Source organism: Esox lucius, chromosome 11 (assembly GCF_011004845.1).
Source record: "Esox lucius isolate fEsoLuc1 chromosome 11, fEsoLuc1.pri, whole genome shotgun sequence".
Classification (NCBI taxonomy): domain Eukaryota; kingdom Metazoa; phylum Chordata; class Actinopteri; order Esociformes; family Esocidae; genus Esox; species Esox lucius.
Genome location: NC_047579.1, coordinates 5,962,948 through 5,985,241, shown reverse-complemented (window position 1 = coordinate 5,985,241; position 22,294 = coordinate 5,962,948). Strand labels below are relative to the sequence as shown.

Below are 22,294 nucleotides of genomic sequence, written 5' to 3'. Positions count from 1 at the left end.
TTTTATGTCCACTGTACGTATTGGCAGAGAATCGTTTTGCTCTTTAAAATGTAAACAATGTAGCGTTTTGGGCCAATGATGCCTGAACTGTGTGTTACAGCAGCATTTTGTATATTTACGTGTTCAGGGTTGTTGTGGGATTGAGAATTTCACTTAATCCATATAGTTGATGATGAGTTATTAAGAATTGCAGGTGGTTGCAGGTGAAGAAACAGCTGACCCACCTCTACTTGGGTATTTATGTGGAGTTCTGACTTTAAAAACGGAATCACAACAAAATAAAAATGATCATCACAGAATTAGGAAAAATATTTAACAGATTTTATTGGTTCCTATTCAAGGAAGATTTTAATAGCAGAAGCATCTTGTGGATATATACTTGAAAATGGAGGGACTTTGTAAATGTGACTGACAATATTAATGATTTTATGTACAGGAAGTTGCATTCTAGAGTGATGTATTGCAATGTCAGATTTAAAAGTAAATCTAAACTAAAAGTAGAGTTGACATAACAATGATGTAATGTACAGATGCTATTCTAATGTTATTCTGAACTATTATTCTGTTTGTGACATCATGATATTCTCTCTCCAGACTGGCAGGTTGTGGAATCACTGAGGAAGGATGTGCTTCTCTGGTCTCAGCCCTGAAGTCAAACCCCTCACACCTGAAAGAACTGGATCTGAGTAACAATGACCTGAAGGATACAGGAGTAGAGCAGCTCTCTGCTTTGCTGAAGGATCCAAAATGTAGACTGGAGAATCTGAGGTGAGTAGTAGTCATTTTTTGATGATAATCTATATAGGAAGTTTATTTTCTATACAGGAAGTTACATTCTAGTGTCACATTGGCAGTTTCAGTATTGAACGTATACACCAAAGATGAGTTGCCATGAGAATGATGTAATATTATTATGTTCTGATGTTTCATCTAAACAGTATAACAATCTCTCTCCAGAGTGGCAGGTTGTGGAATCACTGAGGAAGGATGTGCTTCTCTAGGCTCAGGTTGTCATTCACTGTGTATAACATGCAGGAATTCGTAGATGTTTTAATGAGGTGTGTGCAGTTGCTGATATAACGTACCTCACTAATTTCAACAGTTGATCAACACCGGAGCACTCTGCCAGAAACTGTGAGCTAATTCAGACAGGTCTGTGGGTCTAGTAGTGATGACTTGTTGTCTCATAACCCACAGCCCAGGGGTTATATCCATGGTGCAGCCAGGCAGAGTGTCAGAAAATACTGTTTGGATAAAGGGCAGGTTGATTTACAGTTCTAACCCTAACAATGTTTTTGTACTGATCTGTTAAATCTGACAGAATTAGACAATAGTATGCCTCTGAAATAGGCTACATTTCAGTATATCAGGACGTGTCTCTCCATCACTCAGTGTTAATCTCTTTATGTACAGCAGTGGTTCCCAACCAGGGGGACAAGGACCACTAGTAGTACGTCTCCCATCCACAGACCATATTTATGCTCATTTTGTGACAGACCTTTGTCTACGTATCGGCAGAGAATCGTTTTACTCTTCTGCAAAGTGAAAAATGTAGCTTCTTGGGCCAATGATGCCAGAACTGTGTTACAGCAACATTAGGGTAGATGTGGGATTGATACATTTACTTTATCCATATAGTTGAGGATGGGTTATTAAGAATTGTAGGCAGTTGCAGGTGAAGAAACAGTTGACCCACCACTACTGTCTTGGGTGTTCATGTGGATGTGTGACATTAAAAACGGAATCACAACAAAATAAAACAGTGTTCATGAAATTCGGAAATAAAAACAATTTGGAAAAACAATTTTTTCAATGGACAGAGACTTTGTAAATGTGACTGACAATATTAATGATTTTATGTACAGGAAGTTGCATTCTAGAGTGATGTATTGCAATGTCAGATTTAAAAGTAAATCTAAACTAAAAGTAGAGTTGACATAACAATGATGTAATGTACAGATGCTATTCTAATGTTATTCTGAACTATTATTCTGTTTGTGACATCATGATATTCTCTCTCCAGACTGGCAGGTTGTGGAATCACTGAGGAAGGATGTGCTTCTCTGGTCTCAGCCCTGAAGTCAAACCCCTCACACCTGAAAGAACTGGATCTGAGTAACAATGACCTGAAGGATACAGGAGTAGAGCAGCTCTCTGCTTTGCTGAAGGATCCAAAATGTAGACTGGAGAATCTGAGGTGAGTAGTAGTCATTTTTTGATGATAATCTATATAGGAAGTTTATTTTCTATACAGGAAGTTACATTCTAGTGTCACATTGGCAGTTTCAGTATTGAACGTATACACCAAAGATGAGTTGCCATGAGAATGATGTAATATTATTATGTTCTGATGTTTCATCTAAACAGTATAACAATCTCTCTCCAGTGTGGCAGGTTGTGGAATCACTGAGGAAGGATGTGCTTCTCTAGGCTCAGGTTGTCATTCACTGTGTATAACATGCAGGAATTCGTAGATGTTTTAATGAGGTGTGTGCAGTTGCTGATATAACGTACCTCACTAATTTCAACAGTTGATCAACACCGGAGCACTCTGCCAGAAACTGTGAGCTAATTCAGACAGGTCTGTGGGTCTAGTAGTGATGACTTGTTGTCTCATAACCCACAGCCCAGGGGTTATATCCATGGTGCAGCCAGGCAGAGTGTCAGAAAATACTGTTTGGATAAAGGGCAGGTTGATTTACAGTTCTAACCCTAACAATGTTTTTGTACTGATCTGTTAAATCTGACAGAATTAGACAATAGTATGCCTCTGAAATAGGCTACATTTCAGTATATCAGGACGTGTCTCTCCATCACTCAGTGTTAATCTCTTTATGTACAGCAGTGGTTCCCAACCAGGGGGACAAGGACCACTAGTAGTACGTCTCCCATCCACAGACCATATTTATGCTCATTTTGTGACAGACCTTTGTCTACGTATCGGCAGAGAATCGTTTTACTCTTCTGCAAAGTGAAAAATGTAGCTTCTTGGGCCAATGATGCCAGAACTGTGTTACAGCAACATTAGGGTAGATGTGGGATTGATACATTTACTTTATCCATATAGTTGAGGATGGGTTATTAAGAATTGTAGGCAGTTGCAGGTGAAGAAACAGTTGACCCACCACTACTGTCTTGGGTGTTCATGTGGATGTGTGACATTAAAAACGGAATCACAACAAAATAAAACAGTGTTCATGAAATTCGGAAATAAAAACAATTTGGAAAAACAATTTTTTCAATGGACAGAGACTTTGTAAATGTGAGTAGTTTGTGAACTAATTATCAACTCTTTGCAGGTTGTCAGGCTGCATGATCACAGAGGAAGGCTGTGTCTCTCTGGTCTCAGCTCTGATTTCAAATCCCTCACATCTGAAAGAGCTGGATCTGAGCTACAATCACCCAGGACACTCGGGAGTCAGACTGCTCTCTGCTGGACTGGAGTGTCCATACTGGAGACTGGAGAAACTCAAGTATGTTCTTCACATGTCAATCAGTACTTAATCGTGTTTGAAGAGAAATAATGTTTGTTAGCCTTATTTAAAGTCTCAAATGATGTGATGCTCTTGATGACTGCTGTCTGATTCCCTAATATTTACTTTCATTATTAGAACAGCAAATTCCTGATAGTGATCTTTCTTCTCTTTGTTGGGGTTTGGCACTGTATTTCATGTGTGTCTGTCCGTGAAGATAATATATCCTGACTATATACACTACTGTTTAACAGTTTCTGGCCACAGTGTTGTCCATTCAAAAACAGAAATATAGTTTAGACATTGTTAATAGTTGTAAATGACTATTGTCACTGAAAATGGCAGATTTTTTATGGAATATCTACATAGGCGTAGTGAGGCCCATTATCAGCAATCATCACTCCTGTGTTCCAATGGCACATTGTATTTGATAATCCAAGTTTATCATTTTAAAAGGCTTTTGCAATTCTGTAAGCACAGTTGAAAATTGCTATGATGATTAAAGTGGCAATAAAACTGTCCTTTAGATTAGATGAGTATATGGAGCAGCAGCCATTGTGGGTTTGATAACAGGCTCCTGAAGGTGTGCTGTGGTATCTGGCACCAAGTCATTAGCAGCAGACCCTTCAAGTCCTGTATGTTGCGAAGTGGAGCCACTGTGGATCTGACTTATTAGTCCGGCACATTCCATGGATGTTCAATCAGATTGAGATCTGGAGAATTTGGAGGCCAGGGCAACACCAAGAACTCTTCATCATGTTCCTCAAACTAATTTGGATCAATGTGCGCAGTGTGGCAGAGCATAGCCCAAAGCATCAAACCCCCTCCACCGGCTTGTCATCTTTGTATCCTGGTTCCATCACTTCCCAAGGTAAACGGCACACATTTACACAGCTGTCCAGGTGATGTAAAAGGAAACAGTCATGGGACCCAGCGATCTTACAGCACTCCAAGGTCCAGTTGCAACGTAGGTGCTTTCAACAGTGGACAGGGGTCATCATGGGCACCCTGACCAGCCCCAAACATAGCAGGGTGTTGTGACACATTCCTCCTGTAACCATCATTACAATTGTCAGTGACTTGTGCCACAGTAGACCGGTTCAGACCGGACAGGATTGCCTTTGTGACTCTTGTGCATCGATGAGCCTTGGGCACCCAACACCCTGTCTCCGGTTTGTCCTCCTCACACTAATGTCAATAAGTCCTCACCACTGATGACCGGGAACACCCCACAAGGCCATTTAAAGACATGCTCTGACCCAGTCGTCTGGAAATAAAAATGTGGCCCTTGTCAAAGTCGCACTGGTCTTTAACCTGCCTGTTTCTCCAGCATCCAAATTGTTGAATACAAATTGATTGTTTGCTTACCATCTGATCTACCCAGACCTTGACAATTGACCTTGTGACAGCTCTAGAAAAATTAAGAGATCACAAAAAAATGAGCATCTCTAAATGTATGGCAGCCATTCCATTCCAGTGTTAAATTCCAACACAGGCACTCCTCATTTTACTTAATGAGGTACTGATTAGGTGATTATCTGAACCAAATCTAATTTAATGAGGGAAAGTTTAAAACCACTGCTGTGGTCATCACTATCCTCTTGCAATAGGACCAGCTGGATGGCAAAAACAGTGCAAGAAGTACCTCAAAAGTAATTTGAATAAAAATGTACTATATAGCATTATAAAAGAGTTGAAAAGAAAAGCTTTGAGTGAGGAACATAAGGGTTCAATTCTGGCTTTACTGGCAGAGGGGTACCGTGAACATCAGGCTGCTTCCATTCTGAAAATGTCAAAGTAATTTTTGTTATTCATCCAGGTAAGTTGAGTAAGAAACTATTTTATTTTCAGCAACGACCTTGGGGTAATGTTACAGGGGACTAGCAATTAAGGTTTACTGTCTTGCTCTGAGACAGAACAACACAGCTTTCACCTTGGAGGTTAGGAGATTAGAACCAGGGACCTTACGGACATCAGATCCCATAACTAGAGAACCACTCAGACTGACAATATATCAGGGGCCAATAGGGCCTTTTCTAGTTCATTAACTATAGGCCATGTATAGCATTGGTGAATACATATCCTGATGTAAGGTTTCCATTTCCAGTGTTATATTATAGATTCTATTGTAAAACCAGTACCTATGTGATATCCTTCCATATAAGCATGAGATGCTGTAATGATCTTTATTATTATCCTTGACAGGCACAAAGAAATAATGTTTTGAGAGACATATATTTTCTTATTTTCTAATGCTTTTAAATTTCTTTTTACAAATACAATACTCCATTTAAGCAACATTTTAATTAATTTCATTTTCAAAATACTTTTTTACGCAATATCTCCATTGTATATCGGACACCTTAGTTGTAAAATGCCTGTTTAAAATGCCTAAATATTCCATACTGGTCATTTTCTAGCACTAACAACTAGGCCATATTAGTATCCCTTTAGGTCTGTAACGACTCGTCACGGTGTAGTGTTGGAGGAACCAGGCGCAGGCAGTACTCTCGTTCGTGGGTTTTTATTAAAACAACAAACAAACCAAACACGAACGGAAAACGAAACTAACTACTGATGAAAATAAAGTGCGCGACAACGCGTCTTAACAATCAACATTCAACAGTAATTTAACAACACTCACCGGTACACTAACAGACAGCAACAATGACAAGCAACAGCAACAATGATCCACAATGTGGGGAGCAGAGGGGAAACATATATACACATACAAACGAGCTAGATTGGGACCTGGTGTGGAAGATTGGAAACATGTGACAGTCCGGGATGTGTTCGTGAGAATATGGGAACTTGTGAAAACATGGCACGGTGGCGCTGCTGCTCACCGCACCATGACAGTACCCCCCCCCAAAGGCCCGGCCACCGGACGGGCCAAGACGAACCCCAGCCCAAGGGAGGGGGGGCGGGGCAGCACAGTACCCCCATCGGCACAAACCCGCCGAGGGGGCGGAACAGCCGCGACTAACCAGGGTGGCGGAGCCGTCGGGACAGGCCGGGGAGGCAGAACCGGCTGAAGAACAGGAGCCGGCGGAGGGTCAGGGGCCGGGAGAGCCGACGGAGGGTCGGTAGCCGGCGGAGGGTCAGAGGCCGGGAGAGCCGACGGAGGGTCGGTAGCCGGCGGAGGGTCAGAGGCCGGGAGAGCCGACGGAGGGTCGGTAGCCGGAAGAGCCGACGGAGGGTCGGTAGCCGGAAGAGCCGACGGAGGGTCGGTAGCCGGAAGAGCCGACGGAGGGTCGGTAGCCGGAAGAGCCGACGGAGGGTCGGTAGCCGGAAGAGCCGACGGAGGGTCGGTAGCCGGAAGAGCCGAAGGAGGGTCGGTAGCCGGAAGAGCCGAAGGAGGGTCGGTAGCCGGAAGAGCCGAAGGAGGGTCGGTAGCCGGAAGAGCCGAAGGAGGGTCGGTAGCCGGAAGAGCCGAAGGAGGGTCGGTAGCCGGAAGAGCCGAAGGAGGGTCGGTAGCCGGAAGAGCCGAAGGAGGCGCCGGGGCGGCCGGGACAGGAGAGGGCGGTGCAGGCCACTCCTCCTCGGCCTCAGGCGGTGCAGGCCACTCCTCCTCGGCCTCAGGCGGTGCAGGCCACTCCTCCTCGGCCTCAGGCGGTGCAGGCCACTCCTCCTCGGCCTCAGGCGGTGCAGGCCACTCCTCCTCGGCCTCAGGCGGTGCAGGCCACTCCTCCTCGGCCTCAGGCGGTGCAGGCCACTCCTCCTCGGCCTCAGGCGGTGCAGGCCACTCCTCCTCGGCCTCAGGCGGTGCAGGCCACTCCTCCTCGGCCTCAGGCGGTGCAGGCCACTCCTCCTCGGCCTCAGGCGGTGCAGGCTGCTGCCACTGGCAGGGAGGCGCTGGCTGCTGCTCCAATGCAGCAGGGGGCGCTGACTGCCGCTGCTGGCAGGTAGGAGGCACTGGCTGCTGCTCCAAAGCAGCAGGGGGCGCTGACTGCCGCTGCTGGCAGGTAGGAGGCGCTGGCTGCTGCTCCAATGCAGCAGGGGGCGCTGACTGCCGCTGCTGGCAGGTAGGAGGCGCTGGCTGCTGCTCCAAAGCAGCAGTGGGCAATCGGCGCCGTGGCGCAGGGACAGGGGCGGCGGAAGGCCGCGGAGCAGGAAGCGGTGTGCGCCTAATTGCCAGCCTACAGCCTGGCCAGCCTGCACGGGGTCGAGGAGGCACCGGACATAGAGGGGGCGCCGTCGGGACTTCCCCCGGGCACCCACTCAGCCCCCCCCTAAAATGTTCCTGGGGGGACCTCGGACCAAGCGTTGGGCACCTCGCCCTCTTCTTCCTCCGGCCTCGCCTGCGTCCTGTCCTTCCTGCCTCCTGCATGTCCTGCAGGAGACCCTTCACCAGCTCCCCTTGCTCTTTGGTGAGGGGCTTGACCACTCCATACTGGTCCATGCCCCACAGCGGCACCCCGAACCCGTCTTGGGGCAACCCCCAGCACTGCTCCCCAAGGGGATCCTCCTCCACTCTCTCATAGACCGCTTCGTCGTCATCTGAGGAGAGGGAGTCAGACCCCCAATCGCCCCTCCAGGTATATACCCTCTCTGGAGGGACTGCCTGCTGGTTCCAGGTTTGGTGGATCATTCTGTAACAACTCGTCGCGGTGTAGTGTTGGAGGAACCAGGCGCAGGCAGTACTCTCGTTCGTGGGTTTTTATTAAAACAACAAACAAACCAAACACGAACGGAAAACAAAACTAACTACTGATGAAAATAAAGTGCGCGACAACGCGTCTTAACAATCAACATTCAACAGTAATTTAACAACACTCACCGGTATACTAACAGACAGCAACAATGATCCACCATGTGGGGAGCAGAGGGGAAACATATATACACATACAAACGAGCTAGATTGGGACCTGGTGTGGAAGATTGGAAACATGTGACAGTCTGGGATGTGTTCGTGAGATATGGGAACTTGTGAAAACATGGCACGGTGGCGCTGCTGCTCACCGCACCATGACAAGGTCGTTGCCACAAGGAAATTTTTTTTTCTTACACAGGGGTTAGGTTTAGGGTTTGAGGGGTGAAGTTTCATCAAAAATATCCTCCAAAAGGATATAGAAATAGTTGGTGTGAAAGAGAGATTGCTTGTCACTGTATGACAGTCTTCTGCTTTTTCCACAGTCTGGAGCATGGTGGAAAGTGCAGGCTAATATCAGGACTGAAGAAATGTGAGTGTTTAATTAAGCATTCATTGGTTTTACTGTTCAAGAGTGTTTTAATATCCAGAATGTGAGACAAATGAAATACAAGATCTGATTTTATAATAAAAATGTATAAGGGGCCGTATAAGACATTATTCATTCTGATACTCTCACATACATACATTCTCCTTTCACATACATATATTTTCACTCTCACATACATACATTCTCCTTTCACATACATATATTTTCATTCTCACATACATACATTCTCCTTTCACATACATATATTTTCACTCTCACATACATACATTCTCCTTTCACATGCATATATTTTCACTCTCACACATACATACATTCTCCTTTCACATACATACATTTTCACCCTCACATATGTACATTCTCCTTTCACATACATATATTTTCACTCTAACATACATACAGTTTTTTCTCTCATAAGAATATATTTTTAACTCACACATTCATACATTTTACTCTTATATTTCTATATTTTAACTCACACACAAATATATTTTTCTCTCATATTTCTAAATTTAACATACATTTTCCTACATTTTTGATCTCATGCACATGCAGTCACAATTTTAAATAATATATGTATATAAGCAGAAAATGTATGCATGTGTAAAGAAAATATATGTATGTGAGAGAAGAATGTATGTGTGTGAGAGACAAAGTATAGTGGAAACGGAAGGAGTATAGTTGAAACGGATGGCAGAACATTTCTCGCGATGTGATTGGCTGTCAACCTCACCCTGTGATTGGCTGAGAAACTCAGTCTTGTTCAGGTCGCGATCAGCATGGACCAAGCGTGCCGCACAAGCCCTGAAAAGTGAAGCCAAAACGTCTCGATCGCCCCCTGGTGAGTGGTCCCAGTATAGGTCATAAACCCCGCCCTCCCCATGTTATTCAATGGGACGCGAGACCAACTAAACAATTAAATTACCCTTCAAATATATTTTTTCCGAAGCTGGTTTCTGTCATTTACTGTAGTTTGTATCACGCTAATGTAAATTCAAGAGTTTGTTTTTAAAATAAGTTTGTTTTTAGTTAGTTATTTAATGCTCTAAAAACGGTGGTGTGACGTCGTGATTCACAGCTGTGATTGACAGCTATCTGAGCCGAGGAGCCACTGAATCTTCGGAGAACTGAGGAGATTGGAACTTTACATTTAATATCTAAATTTCTATAATTGATATAATTTCACACGGACATAATGGGTTGTTCTGCAGTACATTGTGCTAACCGATCTGGCATTTCCAATCGATCTTTGAATTTTTTTCGGTAAGTTAAATTCATAAGCTATTTCATTAGTAAATAAATGTAATGGGCTAGCTAACGTTAGCTAAAAGACAACAAGCCTCGTTAATAGCCATGTTAATAGCTAGCAGGTGATCGTTAGCTAGAAGTTACCAATTATTTTTGTATTAGGCCTATTCTAAATTAAGGTTAAACATGACGTAAGTTAGGCTATAACATATCGTCTAGGTTTAACAAGCAAAGGTTGTACTGTACTTGGACTTGAGATTGATTACGGTATGCGCATTCTGCGAGGGAGAGTGAGGGCGGGGCACAGGGGTGGGGCCGTTGATTTCGCGGCTTTACGGCTTTACTTCCTTCTCGCCACTGCGCATAACTACTGCGCAGAACTGGTCCCAAGATCGCTATCTGCGCAGACGCAAGTCCAAGATGTCAGCGCCGTATCAGGACACTGGTGGCTTCATTTTTCACCAATGGAAAAGAGCGAAAGGGCGTCGTCCATTATTTATACAGTCTATGGCATGGACGGGGATGAGACGAACGCTTTGCAGCGAGCCATTGGAGTTTTAAGAACTATTTTAACATGCTCTGATACTATTTCTTCCATTGTGCACCAAAATACATGCTCATCTGCACCTAACATTGTTCACAGCATGGCTGAAAGTGAAATGAGACTACTTTTCAGATCAGGGGGCAACTCACCCCATTTGGAAAAAAATCATATTTTTGCAATTATAGAAAATAGATTACAAAATGTATTTTGAAGCCCGTATTAAAATGCTTTTTTCAGGTCCTGTGAAAGTAAAAAGATGAAATGTAATTACCGACATATTGATTATATCACATTTAAGTTCGAAACACATTTTATAGATGTGCATTACCAAAATACATATAATCTTAGTCACAAATATAGACTAATGTACTAAGGTAAACTTGGTAATACCAATACTTGCTTCTTCCCTGACAATCTACTCCTGGTTGGAGTAGAGGTTAGCTTACCTTACTGTGGAACAAAAGTTCGCCGGTTCAAATCAGCACCTTATGATATATTTTTACATGCTTTTTACAAATACATTTACGCGGCCAATTTCAAACATTTTGTACATATATTTAACAAATGTATTCAGGAATATATTTTCCAAATGTGTTCGGAAATATATTTTCCAAATGTATTCAAAAATATATTTAAAATACATGTATTTTCTGTATGGAACAAGTCAGTGCTACAGGCCGAGCAGCACAAGACCAAACCGGAGGATCACGGCAGTCTTTGCGATATCAAACGCAGCAGCACTTTGGTAATTGGGTCTCTCGTCCAAAGAAAAGGTAAGAATAAATAAGCTCTATTTTTGTGGTGCTGATTTGTATAACTGATTGGATTGTATATTGGCAAGTGATCGCGCTTTTCCCCCACCTGTCTAGCCTTAACCTGCCGCAATTGTGTGCCTTCACTGCACTGACATATTGTAAGGCTTCAATCATGCTATTTGTCACGCTAAGTTTATGTCCTGGCTTCCTCAGATGTAAATATATCAATTAACTTACTGTAATGAAGAGAAGGAACAACAGCCATTGAAGTTAGTTTAAGGTTGGATATTCAACATACAATCTGCTAACCGTCCTCCAGAGGACTCCTGCTGCTTCTGCCGCTGAAACTATAAGAAGTTGTCGCTAAAGATTAACGAATGTATTTCGAATATCCAACCTTAAACTAACTTCAATGGCTGTTGTTCCTTACAGAAAATACATGTATTTTAAATATATTTTTGAATACATTTGGAAAATATATTTCCGAACACATTTGGAAAATATATTCCTGAATACATTTGTTAAATATATGTACAAAATGTTTGAAATTGGCCGCGTAAATGTATTTGTAAAAAGCATGTAAAAATATATCATAAGGTGCTGATCTGAACCGGCGAACTTTTGTTCCACAGTTAGGTAAGCTAACCTCTACTCCAACCAGGAGTAGGTTAGCAGGGAAGAAGCAAGTATTGGTATTACCAAGTTTACCTTAGTACGTTAGTCTATATTTGTGACTAAGATTATATGTATTTTGGTAATGCACATCTATAAAATGTGTTTCGAACTTAAATGTGATATAATCAATACGTCGGTAATTACATTTCATCTTTTTACTTTCACAGGACCTGAAAAAAGCATTTTAATACGGGCTTCAAAATACATTTTGTAATCTATTTTCTATAATTGCAAAAAGATGATTTTTTTCCATATGGAGTGAGTTGCCCCCTGATCTGAAAAGTAGTCTCATTTCACTTTCAGCCATGCTGTGAACAACGTTAGGTGCAGATGAGCATGTCTTTTTGTGCTCAATGGAAGAAATAGTATCAGAGCATGTTAAAATAGTTCTTAAAACTCCAATGGCTCGCTGCAAAGCGTTCGTCTCATCCCCGTCCATGCTGATCGCGACCTGAACAAGACTGAGTTTCTCAGCCAATCACAGGGTGAGGTTGACAGCCAATCACATCGCGAGAAATGTTCTGCCATCCGTTTCAACTATACTCCTTCCGTTTCCACTATACTTTGTCTCTCTGTCACGGCTGGGTGTAGTGGAGTGTGTCGAAGAACTTGGAGCCAAACGCAGGGAGGCGATAAACAAAACTGTATTCTCAAAAATAATAATCATACAACAAAGGCACGCTATACACGGGGATTAAAACGCTCAAACGAACGTGCCTCTCTCCACAATATAAAGACATAGAACAATACCAAACAAAGACACCCAGAAACACAGGAACTAATATAGGCAACCTAATGAGGGAATGGACACCAGGTGTGTGCAATAACAAGACATGACAGTGCCGTGGGAGGAGGAGCGGCGTGGCTAGAAGACCGGCGACGACGCGCGCCGAATACCACGTCGGGGGGATGGCACGCGTCCTCCACGCGCATCCTCGTTACACTCTCACACACATACATTCTTCTCTCACATACATATATTTTCTTTACACATGCATACATTTTCTGCTTATATACATATATTATTTAAAATTGTATGTATGTGAAAGGAGAATGTATGTATGTGTGAGAGTGAAAATATATGCATGTGAAAGGAGAATGTATGTATGTGTGAGAGTGAAAATATATGTATGTGAAAGGAGAATGTATGTATGTGAGAGTGAAAATATATGTATGTGAAAGGAGAATGTATATATATGAGAGTGAAAATATATGTATGTGAAAGGAAAATGTGTGAATGTGTGAGTTAAAAATATATTCTTATGAGAGAAAAAACTGTATGTATGTTAGAGTGAAAATATATGTATGTGAAAGGAGAATGTACATATGTGAGGGTGAAAATATATGTATGTGAAAGGAGAATGTATGTATATGAGAGTGAAAATATATGTATGTGAAAGGAGAATGTATGTATGTGTGAGAGTGAAAATATATGTATGTGAAAGGAGAATGTATGTATGTGAGAGTGAAAATATATGTATGTGAAAGGAGAATGTATGTATATGAGAGTGAAAATATATGTATGTGAAAGGAAAATGTATGAATGTGTGAGTTAAAAATATATTCTTATGAGAGAAAAAACTGTATGTATGTTAGAGTGAAAATATATGTATGTGAAAGGAGAATGTACATATGTGAGGGTGAAAATATATGTATGTGAAAGGAGAATGTATGTATATGAGAGTGAAAATATATGTATGTGAAAGGAGAATGTATGTATGTGTGAGAGTGAAAATATATGTATGTGAAAGGAGAATGTATGTATGTGAGAGTGAAAATATATGTATGTGAAAGGAGAATGTATGTATATGAGAGTGAAAATATATGTATGTGAAAGGAGAATGTATGTATGTGTGAGAGTGAAAAAATATGTATGTGAAAGGAGAATGTATGTATGTGAGAGTGAAAATATATGTATGTGAAAGGAGAATGTATGTATATGAGAGTGAAAATATATGTATGTGAAAGGAAAATGTATGAATGTGTGAGTTAAAAATATATTCTTATGAGAGAAAAAACTGTATGTATGTTAGAGTGAAAATATATGTATGTGAAAGGAGAATGTACATATGTGAGGGTGAAAATATATGTATGTGAAAGGAGAATGTATGTATATGAGAGTGAAAATATATGTATGTGAAAGGAGAATGTATGTATGTGTGAGAGTGAAAATATATGTATGTGAAAGGAGAATGTATGTATGTGAGAGTGAAAATATATGTATGTGAAAGGAGAATGTATGTATATGAGAGTGAAAATATATGTATGTGAAAGGAAAATGTATGAATGTGTGAGTTAAAAATATATTCTTATGAGAGAAAAAACTGTATGTATGTTAGAGTGAAAATATATGTATGTGAAAGGAGAATGTACATATGTGAGGGTGAAAATATATGTATGTGAAAGGAGAATGTATGTATATGAGAGTGAAAATATATGTATGTGAAAGGAGAATGTATGTATGTGAGAGTATCAGAATGAATAATGTCTTATACGGCCCCTCATAAAAATGAATCATGATGACTTATGATATTGTTCTTTGGTTTCATCCATCAGATGCCTGTGAGCTCATACTGGACCCAAACACACCACTCTGGAAGCTCTCTCTGTCTGAGCAGAACAGAAAGGTGACACATGGAAGAGTGGGGACATATCCTGATCACCCAGAGAGATTTGAGAATCAGGGACAGGTGCTGTGTAAAGAGAGTCTGTCTGGACGCTGTTACTTTGAGGTTGAGAGGACAGGGGGAGAGGCTGCAATAGGACTGACATACAAAGGAATCAGCAGGAAAGGAGACAGTTATGACAGTGTTCTCGGAAACTATAACAAGTCCTGGTGTCTCTACTGTGATGATGGCAGGTACTCAGCCATGCACAATAACAAGGAGACTGATATACCTGTCACCTCCTCAGATTCCCACAGAGTAGGAGTGTATCTGGACTGGCCAGCCGGCACTCTGTCCTTCTACAGGGTCTCCTCTGACACACTGACCCACCTGTACACATTCATCACCACATTCACTGAGCCCCTCTATCCAGGGTTTAGGGTTTATGAACACTCCATGGTGTCCTTGTGTCAGTAGGACACACCCTAGTAAAACACTGAGAATAACTCAATAAGTCATAACCATTAATCCAGTTCCATCCTGCTGTTTTGTTTGGCTTGCCATAACACTGCTGACAACATCGCCAACTACACTCACCTAAAGGATTATTAGGAACACCATACTAATACTGTGTTTGACCCCCTTTCGCCTTCAGAACTGCCTTAATTCTTCGTGGCATTGATTCAACAAGGTGCTGAAAGCATTCTTTAGAAATGTTGGCCCATATTGATAGGATAGCATCTGGCAGTTGATGGAGATTTGTGGGATGCACATCTAGGGCACGAAGCTCCCGTTCCACCACATCCCAAAGATGCTCTATTGGGTTGAGATCTGGTGACTGTGGGGGCCATTTCAGTACAGTGAACTCATTGTCATGTTCAAGAAACCAATTTTAAATGATTCGAGCTTTGTGACATGGTGCATTATCCTGCTGGAAGTAGCCATCAGAGGATGGGTACATGGTGGTCATAAAGGGATGGACATGGTCAGAAACAATGCTCAGGTAGGCCGTGGCATTTAAACGATGACTAATTGGCACTAAGGGGCCTAAAGTGTGCCAAGAAAACATCCCCCACACCATTACACCACCATCACCAGCCTGCACAGTGGTAACAAGGCATGATGGATCCATGTTCTCATTCTGTTTACGCCAAATTCTGACTCTACCATCTGAATGTCTCAACAGAAATCGAGACTCATCAGACCAGGCAACATTCTTCCAGTCTTCAACTGTCCAATTTTGGTGAGCTCGTGCAAATTGTAGCCTCTTTTTCCTATTTGTAGTGGAGATGAGTGGTACCCGGTGGGGTCTTCTGCTGTTGTAACCCATCCGCCTCAAGGTTGTGCGTGTTGTGGCTTCACAAATACTTTGCCGCATACCTCGGTTGTAACGAGTGGTTATTTCAGTCAAAGTTGCTCTTCTATCAGCTTGAATCAGTCGGCCCATTCTCCTCTGACCTCTAGCATCAACAAGGCATTTTCGCCCACAGGACTGGATACTGGATGTTTTTCTCTTTTCACACCATTCTTTGTAAACCCTAGAAATTGTTGTGCGTGAGAATCCCAGTAACTGAGCAGATTCTGAAATACTCAGACCGGCCCGTCTGGCACCAACAACCATGCCACGCTCAAGATTGCTTAAATAACCTTTCTTTCCCATTCTGACATTCAGTTTGGAGTTCAGGAGATTGTCTTGACCAGGACCACACCCCTAAATGTATTGAAGCAACTGCCATGTGATTGGTTGATTAGATAATTGTATTAATGAGAAATTGAACAGGTGTTCCTAATAATCCTTTAGGTGAGTGTATATTCCTCACTGCTTTCTTCAGATGTGGTTTTGCTATTGAGAACCCACGCTTCAATAAAGGTATTGCCATCTGGAAAAGCCCTCGGCATAGGCCACCTAAACCAGTCCCATACATTGCAGCTCTACCATGAGTCATGTAGTTCAAATGCGTTTTCACCCCATGTAAAAGTCTTCCACGAATACAGGTATTGGAATTCTTTCAAAGATACTTCCCTATCACCTTTCAAATCTATACCTCGACGAGTTACTGGGCAGAGTTATGTAGAAGCCACCGTCACCCATGCTGATCGCAGTCAATGTAAATGAGTTTTATCCAGTTTCTAGGTCAAGCACTTGTTCCGATGATATCCAGCTGTTGAATTTCTCAGGCCAACCAAGCCATTTCACAAGGCACATTTTCTTCCCTTTCTGTACTTTCTCATCCAGAGCTGCTTCCATTTTAAAAGTTTTATCCTTAGCCACGATCATTTTCAGTAATTCCGATTCATAAGAGGTCCCGACTATCACATCAACATTGTAATATGTTATTCTACATACAGGAGGTACCTGAGGAATGTATTCTGTTATTGTAAAGTATTAATCTGTGTACCCTTTTTCATAGCCTTTTGTAAATGCTCCTCTCAGCTTTGAGAGTCTCACAGTACCTCCAACCTGGAACTTGTAGCTTTAATTACCATTTCTCATTATTGCTGTACCATACAGGTTCTTGAGAACTTCACAAATGTCAGCAGGCTTCATCTTAATAGACTGATGGTAGCTATGGTTGTATCCATGAACTAAATCTTGAATAACCTCAACATAGCGAAGAGTGTTGGCAGCTGTGAGATACCTCCACATTCGTGATTTTATTGTTTTATTACATTTCTTAACGATACTCGCTTTGACTGTAGCGACATGTTTTATGTTGTACTTCTTCATTAACATTTCAAAATGTGAATTAAAACTCCTTCCCCTCATCCGTTTGGACTTTTAATGTCTTCAAATGCTCGCTTTACCTTGATAGAGCTTTAATTTCTCAGCATAGGGATCCATGTGTATTCGCTTAATACATCTATGCAAGTTAACATACATTTCATGTTATCGTTTTCCACACTATAAGCACTCATGTCATCAAATCCAGCTGAAATTGTGAATTCATATCATGACACTGTTTCTATGAAAATGAATAGCTACAGGCCTGTGTAGTGTGTATGTATCCTGGGTGAGTAGCCAGTCATTTGCCACACCATTTTTGAGGATCCAAACCCTCTCTACCCACATAACCACCAGGGCTTGCCGGGGCGTAGTAAATACTTTTAATAACCTGTTCAGACATTGTACAGCATTCGGTCAATAATGAGAAGTAATGCATGTCTAACGTCATTTTATTTGAAGTTTTGGAATTACGCGTCATCCAAGAATTTCAGAAATGTTATACAAACATTCAGAGTTCTGCATGTTTCTGCTGACATTTTAAAAATACGATCTACATCCACAGCATCATTACTCAGCAAATGTATCACACAAAGATCTTTTACATATGTAAACACACATAACAGGTGCCCAATTTTAAAGTCTTTGTTGTCAACATTTGAAAATGTTAGTTCATACATGAAGTTGTTTAGAGCCTTTGATTCAACACCATTTTACCACAATTGCAGCCAATCGTCAGATTTGTTTCTGACCTTTTTCAGATGCTTGTTCAGATTGTTAAAACGCTTTATACTGACATGGTCTTGGTTATGAAAAGGTCTACAACCATCAAATCCACTCTTGATAGCTGTGTGCATAGACTGTTTAATCGCTAAACCCACATAGGATTTGTTTATATACGTGTAAACACGACAACTGAAATTACCCGTCCTTAGACAACAGACTCTTTGCTCTCGTCGCACCAAGATGCCACTGCGTTGCATACAACATCATTAGGTGTATCCAGTCGAACAGTCTGCAGTCGCAGTCACACTCTAACTTGCTGACATTGTCAGGAAATTGTTCCCATCTAACAGGTCATACTGTTTCATTCCCTCAATTACTTTAAACCACTGTTTGCCAATCCTGGTCCTGGGGACCCAAAGGGTTGCATTTTCTTGAGGAACACTACTGTTCTGAGGAGAGCAGGGGGTCTTGGGCATGATGGGTAATTGTTCCCTCTGGATCTGGAGCAGGTTGACCTAGAGATGATGGGTAGTTGGGTGTTTTGGGTCTGGACCTGAATAAGTAAATTATCTAGCGGGACAGGTGAAGGCACAGTCTAGTAAATTATCTATAGGGACAGGTGAAGGGACTGTCTAGTAAATTATCTAGTGGGACAGGTGAAGGGACTGTCTAGTAAATGATCTATAGGGACAGGTGAAGGGACTGTCTAGTAAATTATCTAATGGGACAGGTGAAGGGACTGTCTAGTAAATTATCTAGTGGGACAGGTGAAGGGACTGTCTAGTAAATTATCTAAAATGACAGGTGAAGGGACTGTCTAGTAAATTATCTAATAGGACAGGTGAAGGGACTGTCTAGTAAATTATCTAGTGGGACAGGTGAAGGGACTGTCTAGTAAATTATCTAATAGGACAGGTGAAGGGACTGTCTAGTAAATTATCTAGTAGGACAGGTGAAGGGACTGTCTAGTAAATTATCTATAGGGACAGGTGAATGGACTGTCTAGTAAATTATCTAGTAGGACAGGTGAAGGGACTGTCTAGTAAATTATCTATAGGGACAGGTGAAGGGACTGTCTAGTAAATTATCTATAGGGACAGGTGAAGGGACTGTCTAGTAAATTATCTAATAGGACAGGTGAAGGGACTGTCTAGTAAATTATCTAGTAGGACAGGTGAAGGGACTGTCTAGTAAATTATCTATAGGGACAGGTGAAGGGGCTGTCTAGTAAATTATCTAGTGGGACAGGTGAAGGGACTGTCTAGTAAACTATCTATAGGGACAGGTGAAGGGACTGTCTAGTAAATTATCTAGTGGGACAGGTGAAGGAGCAGTCTAGTAAATTATCTATAGGGACAGGTGAAGGGACTGTCTAGTAAATTATCTATTGGGACAGGTGAAGGGACTGTCTAGTAAACTATCTATAGGGACAGGTGAAGGGGCTGTCTAGTAAATTATCTAGTGGGACAGGTGAAGGGGCTGTCTAGTAAATTATCTAGTGGGACAGGTGAAAGGACAGTCTAGTAAATTATCTAGTGGGACAGGTGAAGGGTCTGTCTAGTAAATTATCTAGTGGGACAGGTGAAGGAACAGTCTAGTAAATTATCTAGTGGGACAGGTGAAGGAACAGTCTAGTAAATTATCTAGTGGGACAGGTGAAGGGACTGTGTAGTAAATTATCTAATGGGACAGGTGAAGGAACAGTCTAGTAAATTATCTAGTGGGACAGGTAAAGGGACTGTCTAGTAAATTATCTATAGGGACAGGTGAAGGGACTGTCTAGTAAATTATCTAGTGGGACAGGTGAAGGGACTGTCTAGTAAATTATCTAGTGGGACAGGTGAAGGGACTGTCTAGTAAACTATCTATAGGGACAGGTGAAGGGACTGTCTAGTAAATTATATATAGGGACAGGTGAAGGGGCTGTCTAGTAAATTATCTATAGGGACAGGTGAAGGGACTGTCTAGTAAATTATCTAGTGGGACAGGTGAAGGGACTGTCTAGTAAATTATCTATAGGGACAGGTGAAGGGACTGTCTAGTAAATTATCTAATGGGACAGGTGAAGGGACTGTCTAGTAAATTATCTAGTGGGACAGGTGAAGGGACTGTCTAGTAAATTATCTAAAAGGACAGGTGAAGGGACTGTCTAGTAAATTATCTAATAGGACAGGTGAAGGGACTGTCTAGTAAATTATCTAGTAGGACAGGTGAAGGGACTGTCTAGTAAATTATCTATAGGGACAGGTGAAGGGACTGTCTAGTAAATTATCTAGTAGGACAGGTGAAGGGACTGTCTAGTAAATTATCTAGTGGGACAGGTGAAGGGACTGTCTAGTAAACTATCTATAGGGACAGGTGAAGGGACTGTCTAGTAAATTATATATAGGGACAGGTGAAGGGACTGTCTAGTAAATTATCTATAGGGACAGGTGAAGGGACTGTCTAGTAAATTATCTATAGGGACAGGTGAAGGGACTGTCTAGTAAATTATCTAATAGGACAGGTGAAGGGACTGTCTAGTAAATTATCTATAGGGACAGGTGAAGGGGCTGTCTAGTAAATTATCTAGTGGGACAGGTGAAGGGACTGTCTAGTAAACTATCTATAGGGACAGGTGAAGGGACTGTCTAGTAAATTATCTAGTGGGACAGGTGAAGGGACTGTCTAGTAAATTATCTATAGGGACAGGTGAAGGGACTGTCTAGTAAACTATCTATAGGGACAGGTGAGGGGACTGTCTAGTAAATTATCTAATGGGACAGGTGAAGGAACAGTCTAGTAAATTATCTAGTGGGACAGGTAAAGGGACTGTCTAGTAAATTATCTAATGGGACAGGTGAAGGAACAGTCTAGTAAATTATCTATAAGGACAGGTGAAGGGACTGTCTAGTAAATTATCTAGTGGGACAGGTGAAGGGACTGTCTAGTAAATTATCTATAGGGACAGGTGAAGGGACTGTCTAGTAAATTATCTATAGGGACAGGTGAAGGGACTGTCTAGTAAATTATCTAGTGGGACAGGTAAAGGGACTGTCTAGTAAATTATCTAATGGGACAGGTGAAGGAACAGTCTAGTAAATTATCTATAAGGACAGGTGAAGGGACTGTCTAGTAAATTATCTAGTGGGACAGGTGAAGGGACTGTCTAGTAAATTATCTATAGGGACAGGTGAAGGGACTGTCTAGTAAATTATCTATAGGGACAGGTGAAGGGACTGTCTAGTAAATTATCTATAGGGACAGGTGAAGGGGCTGTCTAGTAAATTATCTAGTGGGACAGGTGAAAGGACAGTCTAGTAAATTATCTAGTGGGACAGGTGAAGGGACTGTCTAGTAAATTATCTAGTGGGACAGGTGAAGGGACTGTCTAGTAAATTATCTAGTGGGACAGGTGAAGGGACTGTCTAGTAAATTATCTAGTGGGACAGGTGAAGGAACAGTCTAGTAAATTATCTAGTGGGACAGGTGAAGGGACTGTCTAGTAAATTATCTAATGGGACAGGTGAAGGAACAGTCTAGTAAATTATCTAGTGGGACAGGTGAAGGGACTGTCTAGTAAATTATCTAGTGGGACAGGTGAAGGAACAGTCTAGTAAATTATCTAGTGGGACAGGTGAAGGGACTGTCTAGTAAATTATCTAGTGGGACAGGTGAAGGGACTGTCTAGTAAATTATCTATAGGGACAGGTGAAGGGACTGTCTAGTCCCTTCACCAAGGTCCCCCTGCTTAAGCCAGCGCATGTCCAGACCCGTCTGAAGTTTGCCAGTGACCATCTGGATGATCCAGAGGAGGAATGGGAGAAGGTCATGTGGTCTGATGAGACAAAAATAGAGCTTTTTGGTCTAAACTCCTCTCTCCGTGTTTGGAGGAAGAAGAAGGATGAGTACAAACCCAAGAACACCATCCCAACTGTGAAGCATGGAGGTGGAAACATCATTCTTTGGGGATGCTTTTCTGCAAAGGGGACAGGACGACTGCACCGTATTGAGGGGAGGATGGATTGGGCCATGTATCACGAGATCTTGGCCAACAACCTCCTTCCCTCAGTAAGAGCATTGAAGATGGGTCGTGGCCTAGCCAGTCTCCAGACCTGAACCCAAGTTGTATACAGCATAACTGCTAAACACAGCATAAAACCATGTTTAGTTTGGACTGTGGGCTCTCTTAGCTGACCTGTGTTCATGGATCTAAGTGTCCTGGTCGGTTTATATTCTTCAAACATATCAGAAATTTATTCAGGTCCTAAACAATTCAGAGATTCATAAACTAAAAGCACCACTTTAAAATCTATTTTGTAACTGACTGGAAGCTAGTGCAAAGATTTAAGAACCAGACACACACTG

General features: G+C 41.9%; 1 protein-coding gene across 1 annotated transcript in view; it reads left to right on the top strand.

Moving 5' to 3' along the window:
- Positions 1-15,092, top strand: part of LOC105008727 (NACHT, LRR and PYD domains-containing protein 3-like) — a 42,577-nt gene extending 27,485 nt beyond the window's left edge. Inside the window, exons 6-11 of the mRNA XM_034295653.1 lie at positions 595-768; positions 2,024-2,197; positions 3,300-3,390; positions 4,345-4,375; positions 8,507-8,656; positions 14,450-15,092. Coding sequence (XP_034151544.1) covers positions 595-768; positions 2,024-2,197; positions 3,300-3,390; positions 4,345-4,375; positions 8,507-8,656; positions 14,450-14,976 — 1,147 coding nt within the window. The 3' untranslated portion in view covers positions 14,977-15,092. The remainder of the gene's footprint in view (positions 1-594; positions 769-2,023; positions 2,198-3,299; positions 3,391-4,344; positions 4,376-8,506; positions 8,657-14,449) is intronic.
- Positions 15,093-22,294: the final 7,202 nt, after the last annotated feature.